General features: G+C 47.5%; 1 protein-coding gene across 1 annotated transcript; it reads left to right on the top strand.

Annotated features, from left to right (window-relative positions):
- The first annotated feature begins 2,467 nt into the window (after positions 1–2,467).
- Positions 2,468–4,171, top strand: LOC133916940 (uncharacterized). Its single transcript, XM_062360838.1, has 3 exons — positions 2,468–3,338; positions 3,568–3,740; positions 3,870–4,171. Exons 1-3 carry the CDS (start codon positions 2,661–2,663, stop codon positions 4,003–4,005), a joined length of 987 nt encoding a protein of 328 aa, XP_062216822.1. The 5' UTR covers positions 2,468–2,660; the 3' UTR covers positions 4,006–4,171.
- The last annotated feature ends 13,239 nt before the right edge of the window (positions 4,172–17,410 follow it).

Genomic DNA, 17,410 nt, shown 5'->3' with positions numbered 1-17,410 from the left:
TAGGAATTCCTCCCATTGCAATGGAGAACCCTTCACGGCCATCACAAATGCTCTAATATTCTGAATTAAAAATGCAATCGCACTCATACCATCTTTAGCAACCTGAACAGCAGACTCACTGTTCACATATTTTTTACAAAATCTGAAACTGTAAAAGACTAAAAATAAAAGCCTCCACGTCCAATGAAACAGCATGGCTAACTATCGCATATACTACAATATTACATAAACTAAGGGACCAAATAAATGAACATCTATAATGATATATTGATAGAGTATTTAATATTCATGAGTATTCTGCTCATGAATGGAGCAGATTTTTCTTTGAGTGGTGGGGAAGCTAGGGAGGTTCAGGGTTTGGATTTCATGCGCCGGTCTTCATGTTAGTGTTGATCTCAGGCTAACCAACGTCCGTTTTTTTTAAGGGAGTCTAACTCTACCACGTGTCCTGATCAGATGCAAAAACAACTCGTGGTTTTGGTTTTCTGTGACCCAGCGCAATATAAAAGTAGGAGCTGACCATCTCGTATCATCTAACAATTGATTAAGATAGATTTAACCTCAACAAACCCTACTAGTTCCGATCGATCTAGTGCTGGAGGACATAGGAAGGTCGACGTCTCCCTTGCATGATGACGTCTGGCGATCGACTACACTAACGCGATCATGCTTCTCATCCTCGATTGATGGCGTCATCGAACAACGGCTAGTTCTCACGCTTCAACGATTAGACGTGTCTGCCTTTAGAGCTAATCATGATTTTAGGTGAAATTAAGTGTTTAACACTTCACTCTGACGTGAGCTGCTTTGAGGGCCTGTTTGATAAGCTATTTCTGATTCAATTTTTTTGCGGGGAGTGATTATTTGGGAGAGTATTTTGTGGCTGAAAGTGATTCCGTGCGGGAAAGTGAATCAGGGAAGCTGATTTTTTCAGCTCATCAGTTTCTAGTTTATTTTAGATAATCACTCTCACAAATGTTACTTAAAAAAACTAAAAGCTAAAAGCTACTGTTTAGCAGAGTTTTTCTGATTTTAATTAAAAAACTACTTAAAAATTGTGCCAAACAGATCTAAGCATTTCAGCAGGCTTTGCGATTCGGCGTGGTTGTGAGAATACGTGCTCTGGGCCTAACTTGTCTTTTGAAGGTCACGGTACGTTTGCTTTTAGTCCACCTCTGCCCTGCTAAGAGTTGGATGAGCCAATTATTTAACGTACGAAACGGCTGTCCGTGAGTTCGTTTGGTATAGGCGTGAAAAAGAACTATAGGTGATCGTGAGGATGCATCAACCTGCTGCTACTATCCAAATATTTGCCTGCGTCGCAGCAGTCAAACACCAAAAAAATGACAGGGCATCTATCAAAGCAATCCAAATGAGCCCTAGGTTCGTATAAAAGGAAACAGTATCTTAGCCCATCTTTGTTATCAACTGTTTCATCCGAAAGTGCAGTTGATGGGCCCAATAAGACAAATCATCGAAGGTTTTGGCCCATGTTTCCGGCACGCCAGGTGACTGAGGTTTTGGGTCCATTGAGATTTTGAAAATTTTCAGGTGTCTGAGTTTTGGCAAATCCATTTAGATTTTAAGGAAATGATCTCTTTCCGCTTTTTATTCGCTCGTTTTCTCCCGATATCGTGTCAAGCTGCTTCAAAAAATTAAAGCAATTGCATCAACCAAAAAATCACCAAAGCAACAGAGACCATACAGCTACACGCACCCCGTGTCAGGTGTTGCTTGAACACGTGTTGCAAGGGGCGGATCCAAGGGGCTGAGGGCCTACTTCGTAGTAAGTCCCTCTTGTGGGCCGTCCTAACAATTTTTTCTACAGATAAGAGAGGGAAAAAAAGAGAGAAGAAATAGAAAGAGAGAAATGAATAAATCCTCCACATCAGAATGAGATCCCTAAACTTCACCAATTGGTAAAGTCGGTGACATCAAATTGATTTGAACCATTAAATCTGAAGTGAACGGATCATATCCAATATCGCTACTCCACGCTACTGTTCATCTGTGATTTCACCATAGGAAGAGGATTTCGATCCCTGCATCAGCCACTGCGTGTTGAGCCACTCCTAGATACGGTGGAGACTCCCAAGACCCAGCTCCCTTGACGTGGACGAAAGCTCAATTGATAAGTTAGCCAGCTCACATCTAATCATAAACACAAGGCACCAGTCGCGAAGAGAAGGAACCCTCCCCGGCGTAAATCACGTGAGTCCCCATGTGTGATGTGTATCGCATCGCCCGCAAGGCGGCTTCCAAAAAAAGCGCAAGAAACCAACACGAGACCGAGCCGGAAAGGGAGTGGCCAGTTACGGCCACACCGCACGAAACGTGAGGGCCGCGGCCGCCGCCGAGCCCGTCCAATCCCAACGCGCGCCCCGCCCCACACGGCCACATCGCTCCACTGCTAGCTCGCCTGTGCACCCGACGCCACACCCCTCTTCCCGTGGACGCATGCAGCTCGTCTGGGCCCTTTTAAACAGCCAAGCACATGCTACCAGCAACACTGCATCTGAAGCCGGCGCACGGCAAGCTCACCTCACCTCGCCTCTGCAAGCCAAGCTCTAGCTGGTCCTGGATCACGCTGACTCCGACGTCCTGTGAGGCGTATCAGTGTTTGTGCAGAGGGGGTCTTGCTTGACTGGCGATAGCTAGCCATGCTTGTGAGGAGCTCCTCCACGCCGGTCCTCGGCGCGCTCCACCCGTCCGGCTGCCACTCGCCGGCGGTCTCCTCCCCGGCCGTCCACTTCGCCGAGTCGCCGGCGGCCGCCTACCACCCGCCGGCCATCTCCTGCCACCTGGCCGGCGGCGGATCCGACCACGAGCGCTTGCGCGGCCACGGTGCCGGCGGCATGCGCCGCACCAGCTCGGAGGGCAACCTCGCCTCTCTGGCCGGCCGCGCAGACGACACCCACACCCACCTCCTCCCGCCGTCCGGCAAGTGCGCGCCGCGCGCCAGGACGGCAGCGCTCGAGACAATCCAGTCGTTCACGGCCCGCAACGCCTCCACGGAGGACGGCGAGGAGGACGACGACGACTACGAGGTGGAGCGAGAGCTGAGCTTTGGGCAGTTCGACTTTGTCGGCAGCAGCACCTACTCCCAGGAGCACCCGCTGTTCCTGGCCAGGGGCCTCGGGATCGATCGCCTCTGCTCGGGCCTGCTGAGCGACGACGGCGGGGCCGGCGCCGGCGGAATCGGTGGCGGCGGTAGTTACTTGGTGACGTCGGGTAACGGAGGGGATCGCTCCGGCATCGAGATGCATTACAAGAACATGATCGAGGAGGACCCTTGCAACGGCCTCTTCTTGAGGAACTATGCACAGTTCCTTTACCAGGTAAGCAGCATTCTCAGTCTTGCAATCTTTTTTTTTTTCTGATTGTTGTTACATGCCAACTAAACAACTTCATAATTCTTAAAAATAATTCTATCATCACTTCATACTAGTACGTGTTATTACAAATTGTAAGACCATTGTGCAGTTGTAGTTCTACTGTTAATTTGGGTCTTCAGATCTTGCAAAACAGACGCAACATTTCTGATGGCATCTGCACATTCAACTTCAGGTCAAAGGGGATTACCGGAGGGCAGAGGAGTACTACTCCCGAGCGATTCTAGCCGACCCAGACGACGGGGAGCTGCTGTCGGAGTACGCCAAGCTGGTCTGGGACGTGCACCGCGACGAAGAGCGCGCCTCCAGCTACTTCGAACGGGCAGCCAAGGCTTCCCCGCAGGACAGGTGCATCTCATAACTTCATCTACCAAAAAAAAGTCGCATCATTTTGATCTGTTTCTTTTTTTACTGATGCGAGCTTGTCCTCCTCTCGCTGGCATGATCAATTCTGATCACCTGTTTTGTGCGGTGCAGCAACGTCCTCGCCGCGCACGCCGCGTTCCTGTGGGACACGGACGACGGCAATGGGCCTGAAGAGAGCAGCAACGACGCGATGGGCTACGCGGGGTTTGCTCCTTCTCGTTCGTCTCTGGCGTCGGCAACAACCTGAACATCGTTTCCGTTGTTTCTGAAGCTACCATGGTAGTAGTAATGTGTGTTCGTTTCAGTAGGTTAGCTTTCCGATAATTCTAGTGTTATGAGCTACTACAGCCTGTGTGTTATGTACTGTTTTGACTTGTAGCAATGAGCAAGCAGACTGCAGCCTGAGTTCTGTATGCTCCTTCAGAGCTGCAAATCGCAGTGATCTGTTAAGTTCTATACGCTTAAGTTCAGTAAAGATTCAGAGCAACCCTCACGAATCGATCTGGGCTCGACGGATGTAGCGATGATAATGGGTCGGGTTAGGGCCGGTGGAGCAAAACCACGTTTGATCCGAAACCTAACTGTTTCAACTTGATCCGAGCCCAAAATGACAAGCGGGTGAAAATCGAGATCCGAACCCGCATCCGCAGGATGCCTGTTGGGTCGAGGAGCTTGTTGACCCGAGCGGCCAGGCGGGGCAACAGTGAGGCGAGGAGGGGTGGCGACGCAACATCTGGGTGGCGCAGCTGGGCATCGGGGAGGTCGGGTGGCCAGGCTGCGCGGGGAGGCCAGGTGTTGCCGTGTCGGGGAAGCTATGTGGGGAGGCCGGCTGTGTGAGTAGGTCTAGCATGTTGGGTGAGTTGGGCTGGTCTTGGACTAGGATTTCAAGTGACCCGTGGGAACCTGCGGGTGAAGCTGAAAACCCGAGCCTGACTAGATTAATTTTGGGTAACTAACCCGTCAGACCCGTGGGTGAAAATCTAAATCTGAACCCAGACCCGTCGGGTTCAAAAGCCGCGGGTTCCCAGACCCACGGGTCCAATTGTCATCCCTAGGTGGATGCGTATAATCTTAAACAGAAGTGTGTTTGGTTGCTTGCATTCACTGTTACGGCCTGGACCGACAGATGCAAATGTACACACGCAATCTGGCTCATGAGAGAAGCTCGATTCGAGCTTCCCTCCATAGCCTGGTTCGACGGATGCAGGTTGCTGCATCCGCTCATGCAGTCGGGTCCACTTATTAGTGTCACAAAATCACCTTCATGCGAGGAACCAATCAGAATCTCAGCTATTGCATGCACTCATGCGACCTTAGATTTAATCAACTAAACATAAATCCAGTTCAACCTGTCCATATAGATACAACTGTTGTATCTAATAAGATAATATGAGCATTGATATTATTCCATATGTATAAAAATAAAAATTTAACAACATGAACCAAGTATACATGACCTTTGATTATAATTGCAGGAAAACAGAACTATCAGATTCTATATTCATGTATATCTCAAAAGCTGGACAACAGATACATTGATGTATAAAAGTGCTCTAAGTAAAAATTAACCATTGGCCCCAGGACTTTCAATGCCCTGCTCTCTAATTGTCTAAGAAAGAAAGTCATTGGTTGAGGAATGTTTCTAAGATCTCAGCTAGCAAAATAAACTGAATTTAATTCTAAAGTTCAAAAGGCTCATCAAGGACAGTGCTACAGTTCAATATCAGAGTGCTCATAAACAAAACAGTAGATACAAATCATTGCCGAGCCATATATAAGATTGTACAGCAAGTTGCACAGAACAGAGACAACAACTTGCACTAGCAATCCAACTAGAAACAAATATGTAAAGAGCACTTAGAACTCATTGCAGCACTAATCCAATGATAAAAATAACAAGTAGTATATAGATAATCCAAATCAACAAGTGTATCACTGTGAACAGGAACACACCACTGAGCCTCTAGAACTACCAATTTCAACCAGATGACATGAGAAATCACATGCTAAGCTAGTGTATTCAGTAAACAATCCCAATCTCAGAACAATGAATCATCTTCGAGCATACAAAAGTATGAACCTGTTGTATAGAATATATAAAAGGTAAAATACTCACAAAGTGATTTGCTTGAATGCACAGAGAAATGAGACAAGGCACAACACACTTGCCGCTGTCCGGTGAGAAAGATAGAGATACAAAGCCTCACCGCACCGCGTCAGCATGTGAGGTCGAGCCTTGGCAACCACAATACCAAAGAGCCCCAACAACCAAGCTCCTTCACCCAATCACTTTCAGCACTAAATCACCGAGCCAAAGCACGAGCTCCACTCAGATCCAGCCCAGAAGATGAACCCTTTAAAACTGAAGAGATAAAGGTGTGAGAGCAAAAACACGGAGAGAATTTTCAATCGGTGAACAGCGAGAAGGAAACTAGCCATATAGCAGTAGCAGCGCCCTCCAGCACCATTCGAGCCCGCTCTCCTCTGCTCTTTTTCATATATTTTTTATCCACTCAACCCTAGCTACACCGACGCCCCTACCCTTGTACTCCCAGCTGAATAGGCCCAGCCCAAACAAAGGCCAAAAGGGCCTGCCGGTCAACCGAAGAAAGCCTATAAAAACATTATAATTTCATAAATTTCTCAACAACAACCAATCAAATACTCTCTTTTTTTTTAAAAAAAAACTGCTTCCCCTCAACCTACGTATAGGATTCATACGGGCGACACCACATGCGAGCAACCAATCATATATTTTTTTAGCCTCAGTACTAGATATAAGTGTAGTATCTGAACACACGTCATATTCTACATATACACATCACACACATTCAAGATCTACAACCTATACATACACATCTACTAAAAAGAATTATAAAACTATTGACTCCATTAGCGACGAGCACATCATATTTCTATTATCAACAACATGAGTCTAAAACTATTTAAAATAAATCACTTTCTCTCATGAGCGTGCGCGTGCGAACATGGGCTTGAAACCCCACCGGTTCGGCTCAATAAGCGTTCGCAATCACAACCATATTGATTTTGCAAACGATTCCAGAGAGTTAGGCTTTGCAACCGGCCCATTAAGCTATTCCAGAGGGGCCTTCAGGCACCGCGGAACAACCGCAAAGAGCCCTTGACTTGTAGCTGTATCCGTATCTGCCCAACACGAATCACGAGAGCAGATCGAGTGTCTGTCCTGCCTCGAGAGATCCCCTCGGAGCCTGTTGGTTCTGTGATGGTGAATTTTTTTGTTGGACTACCGGCTACCGCTGGTCTTGACGCACCAGCGAGCTGCATGCTGCATGCTTAGGTCAGCTCCAGCAGAGGCGGCAGTGACATCTGCTGCTTTGTATCCCCCTCTAGCATAGATCGGATTGTGTGCTACAGTGATGCGGTGGTAAGAGTTGGCTGTAAATTTGCGCACGGCAAAAGCTAGCCATATCACTGTTCATAGAAGATGACCGTGGATTCAAAAGGAGGAGGAGAGTAATAAAAGATAGGAAATATGGTAGCTGCTAGAGATGAAAAAAAAATAGAAAGTACTATAATAGTATTAGGGAATGCTGTAATAGTATTATAAGAGACGAATTTTTAAAGTATATATTGGATATGACTTTACTCTTAAAAGCCTTATTTGCAAACCCCAAATGTATCTCTACCATAATCGATTAACCTCCTCAAATCATACCTGCTCTGCCAAAGGTTTGACGAAAATTGAGCTAGCAAGCTATTAAGGCCCCTTTTGATATGTTTTTTCTAGCTTTTATCATAAAAAGTCAAAAACTATCTAGAGAGTTAGCTTTTAGCTCTAGTTTTTAGTGGTTTTTAGTTGGTTGAGTAAGTAGTTGTGTTTGAAATAAATTGAGTTTGCTAAGCAATTTGAGAGGAGTTTTTATATTTTTTGTGTGCTAAGAAACTAAAAATTTATTATAAAAATCAACAATTAAAATTCAACAGTTATAACCCATTTTCTGTTAGAGTTTTTTTTTACTTATAAGATCTAAAGCCACATCATATCTAAAGTTCAATAGACATAGTTACTTTCTCGATCATTTTTTTTAAAAATAAATTATAAAGCCACATCATATCTAAAGGAGGCCTAAGCTAGCTTGGTTACTTATAAATCCTAAAGCTACGTTATATCTAAAGGAGGCCTAAGCTGGCTTGGTTACTTAGCTGCGAAGCAGTAGTACTTATACGTTTCATGGGTTCGGTACTTTGGTCAAAATCTACCACTCTTGTGCCCTACTCCTATCTTTATTCGTCTAGGGTCTCCTCTTTATTCTTTTCCGGTCATCTGTGCAGATAGGACCTGAACCGGGACAGCTGCCCCCTTGCAGCAAAAGCCCGCTTGCAGTTTTGATCAGAATAATTATGCGCCGCGTTGTGCCCGCGTCAAGCAAATCCCTGTGTTAATCCTGAATCTTTTTTAAAATTTAGAATATATGTGTGTATACCACCCGAAGTTCTTTTCTTTTCCTGTTGTGTGACATTCTGAAAGTATTTATGCGTATGCCCTTAAAATTTGTGTGTGGCACTAGTCTTCTAACGGTCATTGTTTGTGCGCCACTGTGGCACATACACAAATTCAAATAGTGTATGCATAATTATTTAGGTTGCAATGTGTCCAACCCTCTGAACACCTCTAGATGTTCACCACTCGCACATAATGATCATAAAAGGGATCCTCTGACTTGGTGAAGTAAGATGATGACTTTAAATTACTGTGAACCGTTGAATCACATATGAATAAATCAGATTTTATACTATATTGTACCGTAAATAGTAAAATTGTCACAATAAACTAACATAATTGTTATAGTCAAAATTAAGTCAGAGGATTTTGATTCAATGACCATAACACACGCACACCTTGTCTTGTCTTTAATGTCCTCAATACATCCCTTGATGTTGGCTCCCTTACCGGTACAACGCATCTAATTTCCTAGCATGAATATTGGTAGGGATTAATTGAGACATTGGCTTATGACACGCTGACCCCTCCTTTTACACATGCATAATCCATCCACACATTGTCTTGTTCTTTAATATCATCTATGCATGCTTTGATGCTCTCTTCCTCCTTTCCCACAACACATCTAATTTCCTAGGATGTATATTGGTAGGATTAATTGAGACTTTGTCTTATGACACGTCGATCCCTCCTTTTAAGCATGTATAATGCATCCACACCTCGGCTTGTTCTTTAATATCATATAAACATCCTTCGATGCTCTCTCCCTCCTTTCGCACAACACTTCTAAGCGCCCGTTTGGTTCGCGGAATCAGAACTGTTTCTCCTCAAAATCGGCCCGAGGCATTCCAAATGGGTCGCGCCACACCATTCTCCACGAAACGTTTCTTATTTTTGGGCTGAATCGGCACAACAGACGTTTCACCAGAGAAACGGGTAGTTTGGTCCCAACTTCCCCTCGAGTTACAATGTATTTACCCGCAATTGCCACTAGTGAAAATATCTTACCAAAACCCTATCCGCCCGTGTGTCTTGCCTCCTCCTCTTCTCGTCGTTGTTGATCCCGCACCGCCGTCGAGCCTGCACCCCTCCCGCCGCCGTCGATCCTGCGCCCCTAAGCCTACACTGCTATTGAGCTTGCACCTCTCCTCCCCCTAGCCCTCACCGCCGCCGTTGAGCCCAGGCCCCTCCTCGTCCCGAGCACACGCCCCTGTCGAGCCCTCTCCCAAGGTGACCCATCCTCCCCCCCCCCTATTACAAGGCTTGGTTCACATGATTATTGTCCAATGTGGTTATGTGTAGTTCAGAATTGACAAAGTCCTAATTTCAATATGTCAAAGTGCAATCTGTGGTCACTTATGCTGCTATGATATAGCATTAGGTTAGGTGCCACGCTTGATCACGTAGTTGTTGGTTGATTTTGTGGTCTGTTTGTACGATGAGGTGCTTAATTCTTGAGTTTTGTTGTAGAAAGAGCATGGTACTTGTATGTTTGGCTGTTCATGCAGAAATGCAGTGGTATGATTCATAACGACTACGAGCCTACTACAAGCATATCACCTGTATGTATACATAAAAGGCATAAAATAGTTCTAATTTCTACAACCTAGTCCTTGGAACTACACTGAACAAAAGGCTTGCATTGTTTGAAATAACAGCAAAGCCACAAAGGATATGAACCAATTCATTCACTATACATATAAAACAACATAACAACACAAGAGAAAAGCGGTCAATTGCACTACCATCATCTCTTTCAAGAAACTATATTTAGCCAGCTAGCCAAATGATTTCTAGAGGTGATTCTGATCCACTAGAGAAACGTTTAGCAGAATATGAATCCATACCAAATGGGACCTAATTTCCAATCGTGGATATTGACATGTATTAACTGAGACTTTGGCTCATGACCAGGGCTGGCCCTGGGGTAGGGCGGACGAGGCGACCACCCTGGGCCACCAAAATCCGGGCCCCCCTAGCCATGTGTGCATATGCATATGAATGGGGCCTACAACCTGCTAGCAACCAAGCGTCCAAGCCCAACTCACCACTCGATGGCCCATGTTGCAGCGTGCTTTGTCCCAACCGAGCCCAACTCTCCAATACTCCAACTAGCCCAAGTGGGCAGTGGCAAGTGCCCAACGTATTATGTAGCTAGGGCCCTGAACTAAACATAGTCCAGCCAAATAGAAGCATCGCCTGATTGTGGTTGACTGGTTTTTACCTGTACGTACATAGGCATTAGGCGCCACCTTCCAAACTAGCCTTCATTGAATGGATACGATCCCAGAAGCGATCGTTGTAAGCATTATTCGCCCGTTCCCCTCCCTTCTTCTCCTCCTTCCTAACAAGGTCCTCATGCTCAATCGAATCAAGGGCTAATCCTCAACTGAATGAAGGCATAATTCCCAAACCCCAATCGATTCAAGAGAAGGGGATTATGGATTTAAATTCTTACAGATCATTCATGATAAATGGTAAGATTTTGTTAATTTGATTTGATTTTTTTTAGCTTTGCACTAGTTGTCAACTGTTGATGCCTTTTTTATTTCAATTTTCATGACTGTATAATGTATCATCGTTAGCAATAACAATTTTTTTAATAGTTGTGAGGAACCGTCCAAATAATATTCTAATTAATCACCAAGAGGATCATTATTTATAATCACAATCTCGATGATTAAACAGAATATCATCCCGGTTGTCCCGTCACGTGTTTTGTGCCCAAGATCGGAACACATGCCTTCTAACATTTAGCATCACAACACAGCTTAAGAAAGAGCAAATAATTAACATTTATATTATAATTCTTAAGCAAGCAACTATTTGCAACAATTTACATCAAAAGGTAACAACATCTATGCAGCGGAAACATAAACATATACAACAAAAGAGAGTAGAGCCACATGCCCTTAGGCTCCACCCCAAAAGCACGACCTCCGAGAGTAGGATGCACTACTCTTGCCCGTCACCCTGCACAGCAGGCACGAAGTAGCCAAACACTAGCTCTTCCTCACTAGCAACACCTAAAAATGCAGGCATAAGTACGAAGGTACTCGCAAGACTTAAAACATATAGAGCACATATACATAGCTCGACTCTAAGGATTATGCATTGAGCCATTAGCAAGGAAAAGCCACATAGTTAAGTTAAACATAAGTGGTAAGCAACCTAGACATATAGGTGTGAGCAACTAACTTAACCAACAAAACATAATTCTACCCTGTCATAACCAAATGAATATAAATAACTGGAAACATTATGAACATACATGTAACAAAAACCAATTCAACCATCTCCCATATATACCAACCATCAACCACAAGCGAAAACTTTACGACCAATGCAGATGGACAAAAGCATGCTCATGACCGAAAGCGCAATATTTTAAAATATTTTTACACCCTGCAGGGGTTACTCCTGGACCCACACGACTTGAAGACCATACAGCTTGCATGACCACATAGGTCCATACAAGGGGGTACTCATATCAATCTTTCCCAATAAGCCCCGATCATTTGAAACATGCATCCTTCGGCGCGACGGTACTAGAACTGCTCCCGGAGCAAACTAGTACCACTACAAGCTCGCTCGCTCACACCATCGATGTTCAGGCCCCAAATGACCACAGCTACAAAGGTATTCGGCTCGCTTTACCATTAGATCGGCATGTGGTGAGTACGGTAAGTGCTAAAGCTGACTACACCGATGGTCGATGCTTAAACGACGCAACTGGTCTACGGTGTCTGGTTTCCTCTTCCGACCTACCCAGGGGAACTCTACATCCGGGCAGGATAAAAACCTCCTACACCGCCCACGTCTCGTCTCATACTCACTACTCATACAACCATCATCAACAACCCATCAAGGTTAAAATTATTGTGAACAACAATTAAACCTATAGCTCGCGAACGATGGAACATTCCACCACTCAACATCTACCGGTGACCTACGCATTTGTCGGTGTATCAGGAACCGGGGGTCCCCGAATCCCGAGGCCAGGCCAGCCATCCGTCACATGGCGCCATCCCGCAGAGTCTCTCCCGCGAGGTGAGAAAGAGCGAGTCCCGGGAGAAGGCGCTCGGGGCCACAGTCGGTGGCCCCCGAGTACCCCAGTTCCCCGATGATCCACGAAATTTAAGTACCGGGAAGAAAGTGCTCGGGAAGATGTACGGTGACCCCCGAGCACCCTAGTCCCCCGACAACCAGGATAGCTAAGTACCGGGAGAAACGTGCCTGGGGCCGCCGGCCGTAGCCCCTGGGCACCCAAGTATCCCGAGGGCCCACCAAAGGAAGTTCCGGGAGAGAGTGCTCGGGGCTGCGTGCAGCAGCCCCCGAGCACTCGGTTCCCCGAGGATCCGAACAAGTGTGCCCGGGAGAGAGTGCTCGGGGAGGTGAACAGTACCCCGAGCACTCGGTTCCCCGATGTCGGAGGATGAACTCCTGTCGCAGGGATCCCGAGAGACCCCTTTTTAAAGATTCGGCCGGGGGGATGATCCTGAACGAGCTTGTCTGGGAAATAAATGGGAACGGAAATAAATGCAGTGGCTGGTGGTGGGAGATGATCGACCTAGTGCAAGAAAAATGGGTGCACCGGGGTTTAGACAGGTTCGGGCCGCACGGAGGCGTAACACCCTACTCCTGTGTGAGTGCTATATCTATCCTTGAGGGGAATTCTTCAAGGATGTATCTGGTTACAGGGGTGAGCTGTCTACAGAGAGCTTGAGGCTCTCGTGTTCTAGCTTGGCTTGAGCTTGTTTGTGATGTTCTTCGCCTTTTGATCTGGGCTTCGTGTGCTTCTTGAGGGTTGTCGGGGCTTTCTTGCCTTGTTCACCTTGATTTTTTTTTGGTCTCTTCTCTTGATCTCGTCCTGTCTAGCTTCGTCCGTCTCTTGGCTTCGCTCTCTTTTCTTTTATAGGCGCACCGACCTCGACTTATCCAGAATGGGAAAGAGGGGGCGCGAACGCCAAGGCGCCACGGAGAAAGGCGTCATCATTCCGTTTTGGCGAAGTGACAGGGGCGGTGGAAAAATGCGGCGTGCATCCGACCACCCGCCACTGCGGATGTCCTCCGGCGTCATTAAGAGGGCTCACCGGGTAGCCACAGAGGTGCTCGGTGCGCCCACCCTGTCTTGTTCTTCTGCCAGGGCAGGGTGGCAGGCGGAGCGCTTCGATTTTGGCAACGCTATCCCGAGGCACCCGGGTGAAACCGGACGGGACCTGTGCATTTAATGGACCCACGCCCCCCTGCCAGAGCATGACAGGATCTGACACTAGGGCGTGGGCAGCTGAGAATGTCAGGATATCAGGATGTCAGGCCGCGCGTGCCTATTAAATGCGGTATTGGGCCTTTGACTGGCTGACACCTCGACGATGGGATCCCTTGGGTCGTCGGACGATCTTGCGCGAACCTTCGGGGAACCGAGTCCTCGGGGGCCGCCACGTGCAGCCCCGAGCACTCTCTCCCGAGCACTTGGGGGAGGCCTTCGGGGAACCGAGTCCTCGGGGGCTGCCACGTGCAGCCCCGAGCACTCTCTCCCGATCACTTGGGGGAGACCTTCGGGGAACCGAGTCCTCGGGGGCTGCCACGTGCAGCCCCGAGCACTCTCTCCCGAGCACTTGGGGGAGAACTTCGGGGAACCGAGTCCTCGGGGGCTGCCACGTGCAGCCCCGAGCACTCTCTCCCGAGCACTTGGCTGTTTGGATCATCGGGGGACTACAGTACTCGGGGGTAGGCGAGAACCCTTCCGAGCACTTCCTTCCCGGTACTTGGACTCTGCGGATCATCGGGGAACTGGGGTGCTTGGGAACCAGAGGCGGCGGCCCCGAGCACCTTCTCCCGGGACTTAGCTTCTTCTTATCTCGCAGGGTGGACCTCGCGGGATGGTGACGCGTGGCGGATGGCCGGCCCGGTCTCGGGACTCAGGGACCCCTGTTTCCTGATACACGAACACCCGAGGACAAGAAAGGGCATTCTCAGGAGGGAGTGCTCGGGGAGGTGAACAGTACCCCCGAGCTCTCGGTTCCCCGAGGACAAGAAAAGGTATTCTCGGGAGGGAATGCTCGGGGAGGTGAACAGTACCCCCGAGCACTCAGTACCCCGACGACCCAGAAAGCCCCCTGGTGGAGGCCCCCGAGGGGCCCACCGATGAGGAGTCAGCCAGTTAAAGGCCCGAGGCCATATTTAAAGAGCGTGTGTGGCCTGTCACCTCCAACTGCTCCCGCCGCGCTCGGCGTCAGTTCCTGCTACGTTCTGACAGAGAGGCGTGGGGTTATTAATTGCACGGGTCCCGTCCCGTGCCATCCGGCCCGTCTCAGGATAACGTCGTGAGGGCCGAGGCGTTCCGTCTGCCGCGCTGCTGTGGCAGGGGAACAAGACAGGGCGGGCACGCCGGGCCGCTCTGCGGCTGCCCGCTGGGCCCTCTCCACGGCGTCCGTTGCCAGGCCATTTATGGTGACGGATGACCGGACGTGTGCCGTATTTTCCACCTCCAGTCACTTCACCCAGAGGAAATGATGACACCCTTTCTATTTATGGTGTCTCGGAACTCGTGCCCCCTCCCTCCCGTTCGGGGCACGTTGCCGCCGGCGGGTACTTAAAGCAGCCGGCGGCACAGAAGCAGATATAGTTGAATGCATCCGGAAAGGGTATAGAAAAGAGAGGGCGCACAAGCATAGACAAGAACACAGCACAAGAGAAACACAGTCGAGAAGTGAGCAGCACGAGACAGGCTGAAGAACAGAGAGCCCCAGGCTCTAGGATAGACCAACATTCTTGTAACCAACAACATCCTTGAGGGACTTCCTCAGGGCATTTATAGTATCCATACAGGAGTAGGGTGTTACGCCCCCGTGCGGCCCGAATCTGTCTAAATTCCGGTGCATTTACTTCTTTTTGCACTAGGTCGTTCCACCACCACCGGCAGTTGCATTCATTCCTATTTATTTCTCCGACGAACATACTCAGGATCATCCCCCCGGCCGAATCTCTAAAAAGGGGTCTCTCGGGATCCCTGCGACTGGAGTTAATCCTCTGACAGCATTGCTAAGCATTTAAGTCAAAATTGTACTTAGATGACAACATGCTCTCAAGGCTACAAGGATGCGGGTAAATATTATCTCAAGATAGAGCTAATGCAACCAACATAGGATCTACCCATTTATACCCGACACCGACTCGCTAAACATGCAAACATACATAAGCATAGTTTATCAATTTTAGACTTCATTCCATTGAGCAAAGGTGCAATATGCTTAGTTACTTGCCTTGCTGCTCAGGTGGCTACCTATAATTACCCACGCAACACTCGTAGAAATCCGGAATATTGGAGTCGTCTTCTACCACGGTCGCCTCCCGCTCCAGCTCCTTATTCACTAAAGAAGAGGGCATGCAATGATGAGCATGAGTGAATACAACAAGGTATGCCACAATGCTAAACAACATGCTAGAAGTACAAGACATGCGAATCAATGCCATACTAAACGATCTAAATGAAATCTGGAAAATAATAGCCATCCGGAGTATTCGGGTTGGTTCAGAGTATCCGGGTCCGGACCCTCCGGTGAACCTCCAGAAGAGGCACTCGGTTATTGCCTTTTTATTTGACTGGCTTGGAGTATCTGAGTGAATCCGGAGGAGCCTCCGGGCCATCCTCCGGTGAAGATGCTTGGTTAGCCACTATTTTAACTTAACCCGGAACCTCCGGGCTGATCTGGACTGAGCTGTGCCGGACACTCTAAGTGAGGTTCCGGAAGAGGCTCTAGGCTAATCGTTAATGCAACTACCCGGAGTCTCTGGGTTTACCCAGATTATTCGGGTGAGGCAGACTTAGGTTCTTCTATAACTTTTCCCTCGGTCAATTCGACTCACTTTACAAATCTGTGCTACACAAATGTGTATATATCATATCCAAAGGATTCTAAACCCATCTTGCACCCTAAACCCTAACAAATTTTGAACACAATTCGGTGGACGATTTCTGCTGAACCCGGAGTATCCAGGTGAGACCGGAGTATCCGGGTCAGCCCAGAAAAGGTGCTCTCGAGTGGATTTTTGGTCGATTCGAGTTGCGATCTTCTACAAGCCTAAAGGGAATATGTTAGGGATAGTCCAATGGTCCTGCAACTCACTTATCAACTAGCAACACGACTCCACAGCTCAAATTTATCCAAAACTCTATTTTTGCTCCAAAAAGCTCAAGAACTTCAAGAACTACTCGATTCTTCCACGAAAACGAAAATGAATTTGATAGATGAGTAGCTCATGAGCTAGAGAATTCAATGGTACCACATGCATACCTCAAATCCTTCTTTTGAGATCGGATTTTGGGAGAAAGGGAGAGCAAGCTTGAGAGGGAGAGAGAGGGAGAGCTCCCAGCTGCTGCACGGGTGGAGAGAGAGCACGGGAGAGTGAGGGAGGGCATGTGGCTGCACATGAGGGAGAGGGAGGGGTGGTTGGACCACATGTGGGCCCCATTTGCTAGAGAAAGGAGGTATTTTTAATGCGATTTTTATTCTTCTCTCTCTCGGATTAGTTTCTCTCATCCGAATGACTTTAAACGAATTGCTCTAGTATTACAAACAAAATCACACAAAATTAAACATAATACTTAAGAAGTATATTTATGTTTAATTATGTAATTACGGATTTTGGGCTGTGACAATACCTAGGATATTACCTTTGCAATTGATATATAAATATTTAGATGTTTATGTACAATGGGGAGGCCATTTTTAGTTTCATCCCGAGCCACTGAAATCTCAAGGCCTGCCCTGCTCATGATACACAGGCTCCTTATCTTATGTCTAACACATTCACACCTTGACTCATCTCTTTAATGCCCTGTATATATACGCCTTGCGATGCTCTTTCCCTTCGTATACATAATGCGTACACACATCGACTAGTCTATTTGCTAGGCCATCAGTGTTGTCCTCTCTTCCTTTGCACTAGCGCCTCCATGCTATTGCTACATATAAGCCCTTATCGGTGGCTCAATCCCTCTCCCTCTCGTTGTGAAGCATCACCACACTACAGTGGCGGGCTCGGGATTTTGAATTTGGATGTACATACTACATAAAGCTAATCCAATCAGCTAACATAAAGTTGAAGCTCTGTGCACAGCTGTAGAGTAAGAAGTAAACTACAATGATCAAATCCCATTTCATGA

The sequence above is a fragment of the Phragmites australis genome, chromosome 4 (genome assembly GCF_958298935.1).
Source record: "Phragmites australis chromosome 4, lpPhrAust1.1, whole genome shotgun sequence".
Taxonomy (NCBI): domain Eukaryota; kingdom Viridiplantae; phylum Streptophyta; class Magnoliopsida; order Poales; family Poaceae; genus Phragmites; species Phragmites australis.
Note: the sequence above shows the minus strand (reverse complement) of the source record. Positions and strands in the feature narration are given on the sequence as shown.

Excerpts from the sequence above, each read along its gene's own strand:
- LOC133916940 (XM_062360838.1), top strand. The coding sequence starts at position 2,661 with ATGCTTGTGAGGAGCTCCTCCACGCCGGTCCTCGGCGCGCTCCACCCG. Across the intron at positions 3,339-3,567 it reads ATGCACAGTTCCTTTACCAG|GTCAAAGGGGATTACCGGAG; the intron begins GTAAGCAGCATT and ends ATTCAACTTCAG. Across the intron at positions 3,741-3,869 it reads AAGGCTTCCCCGCAGGACAG|CAACGTCCTCGCCGCGCACG; the intron begins GTGCATCTCATA and ends TGTGCGGTGCAG.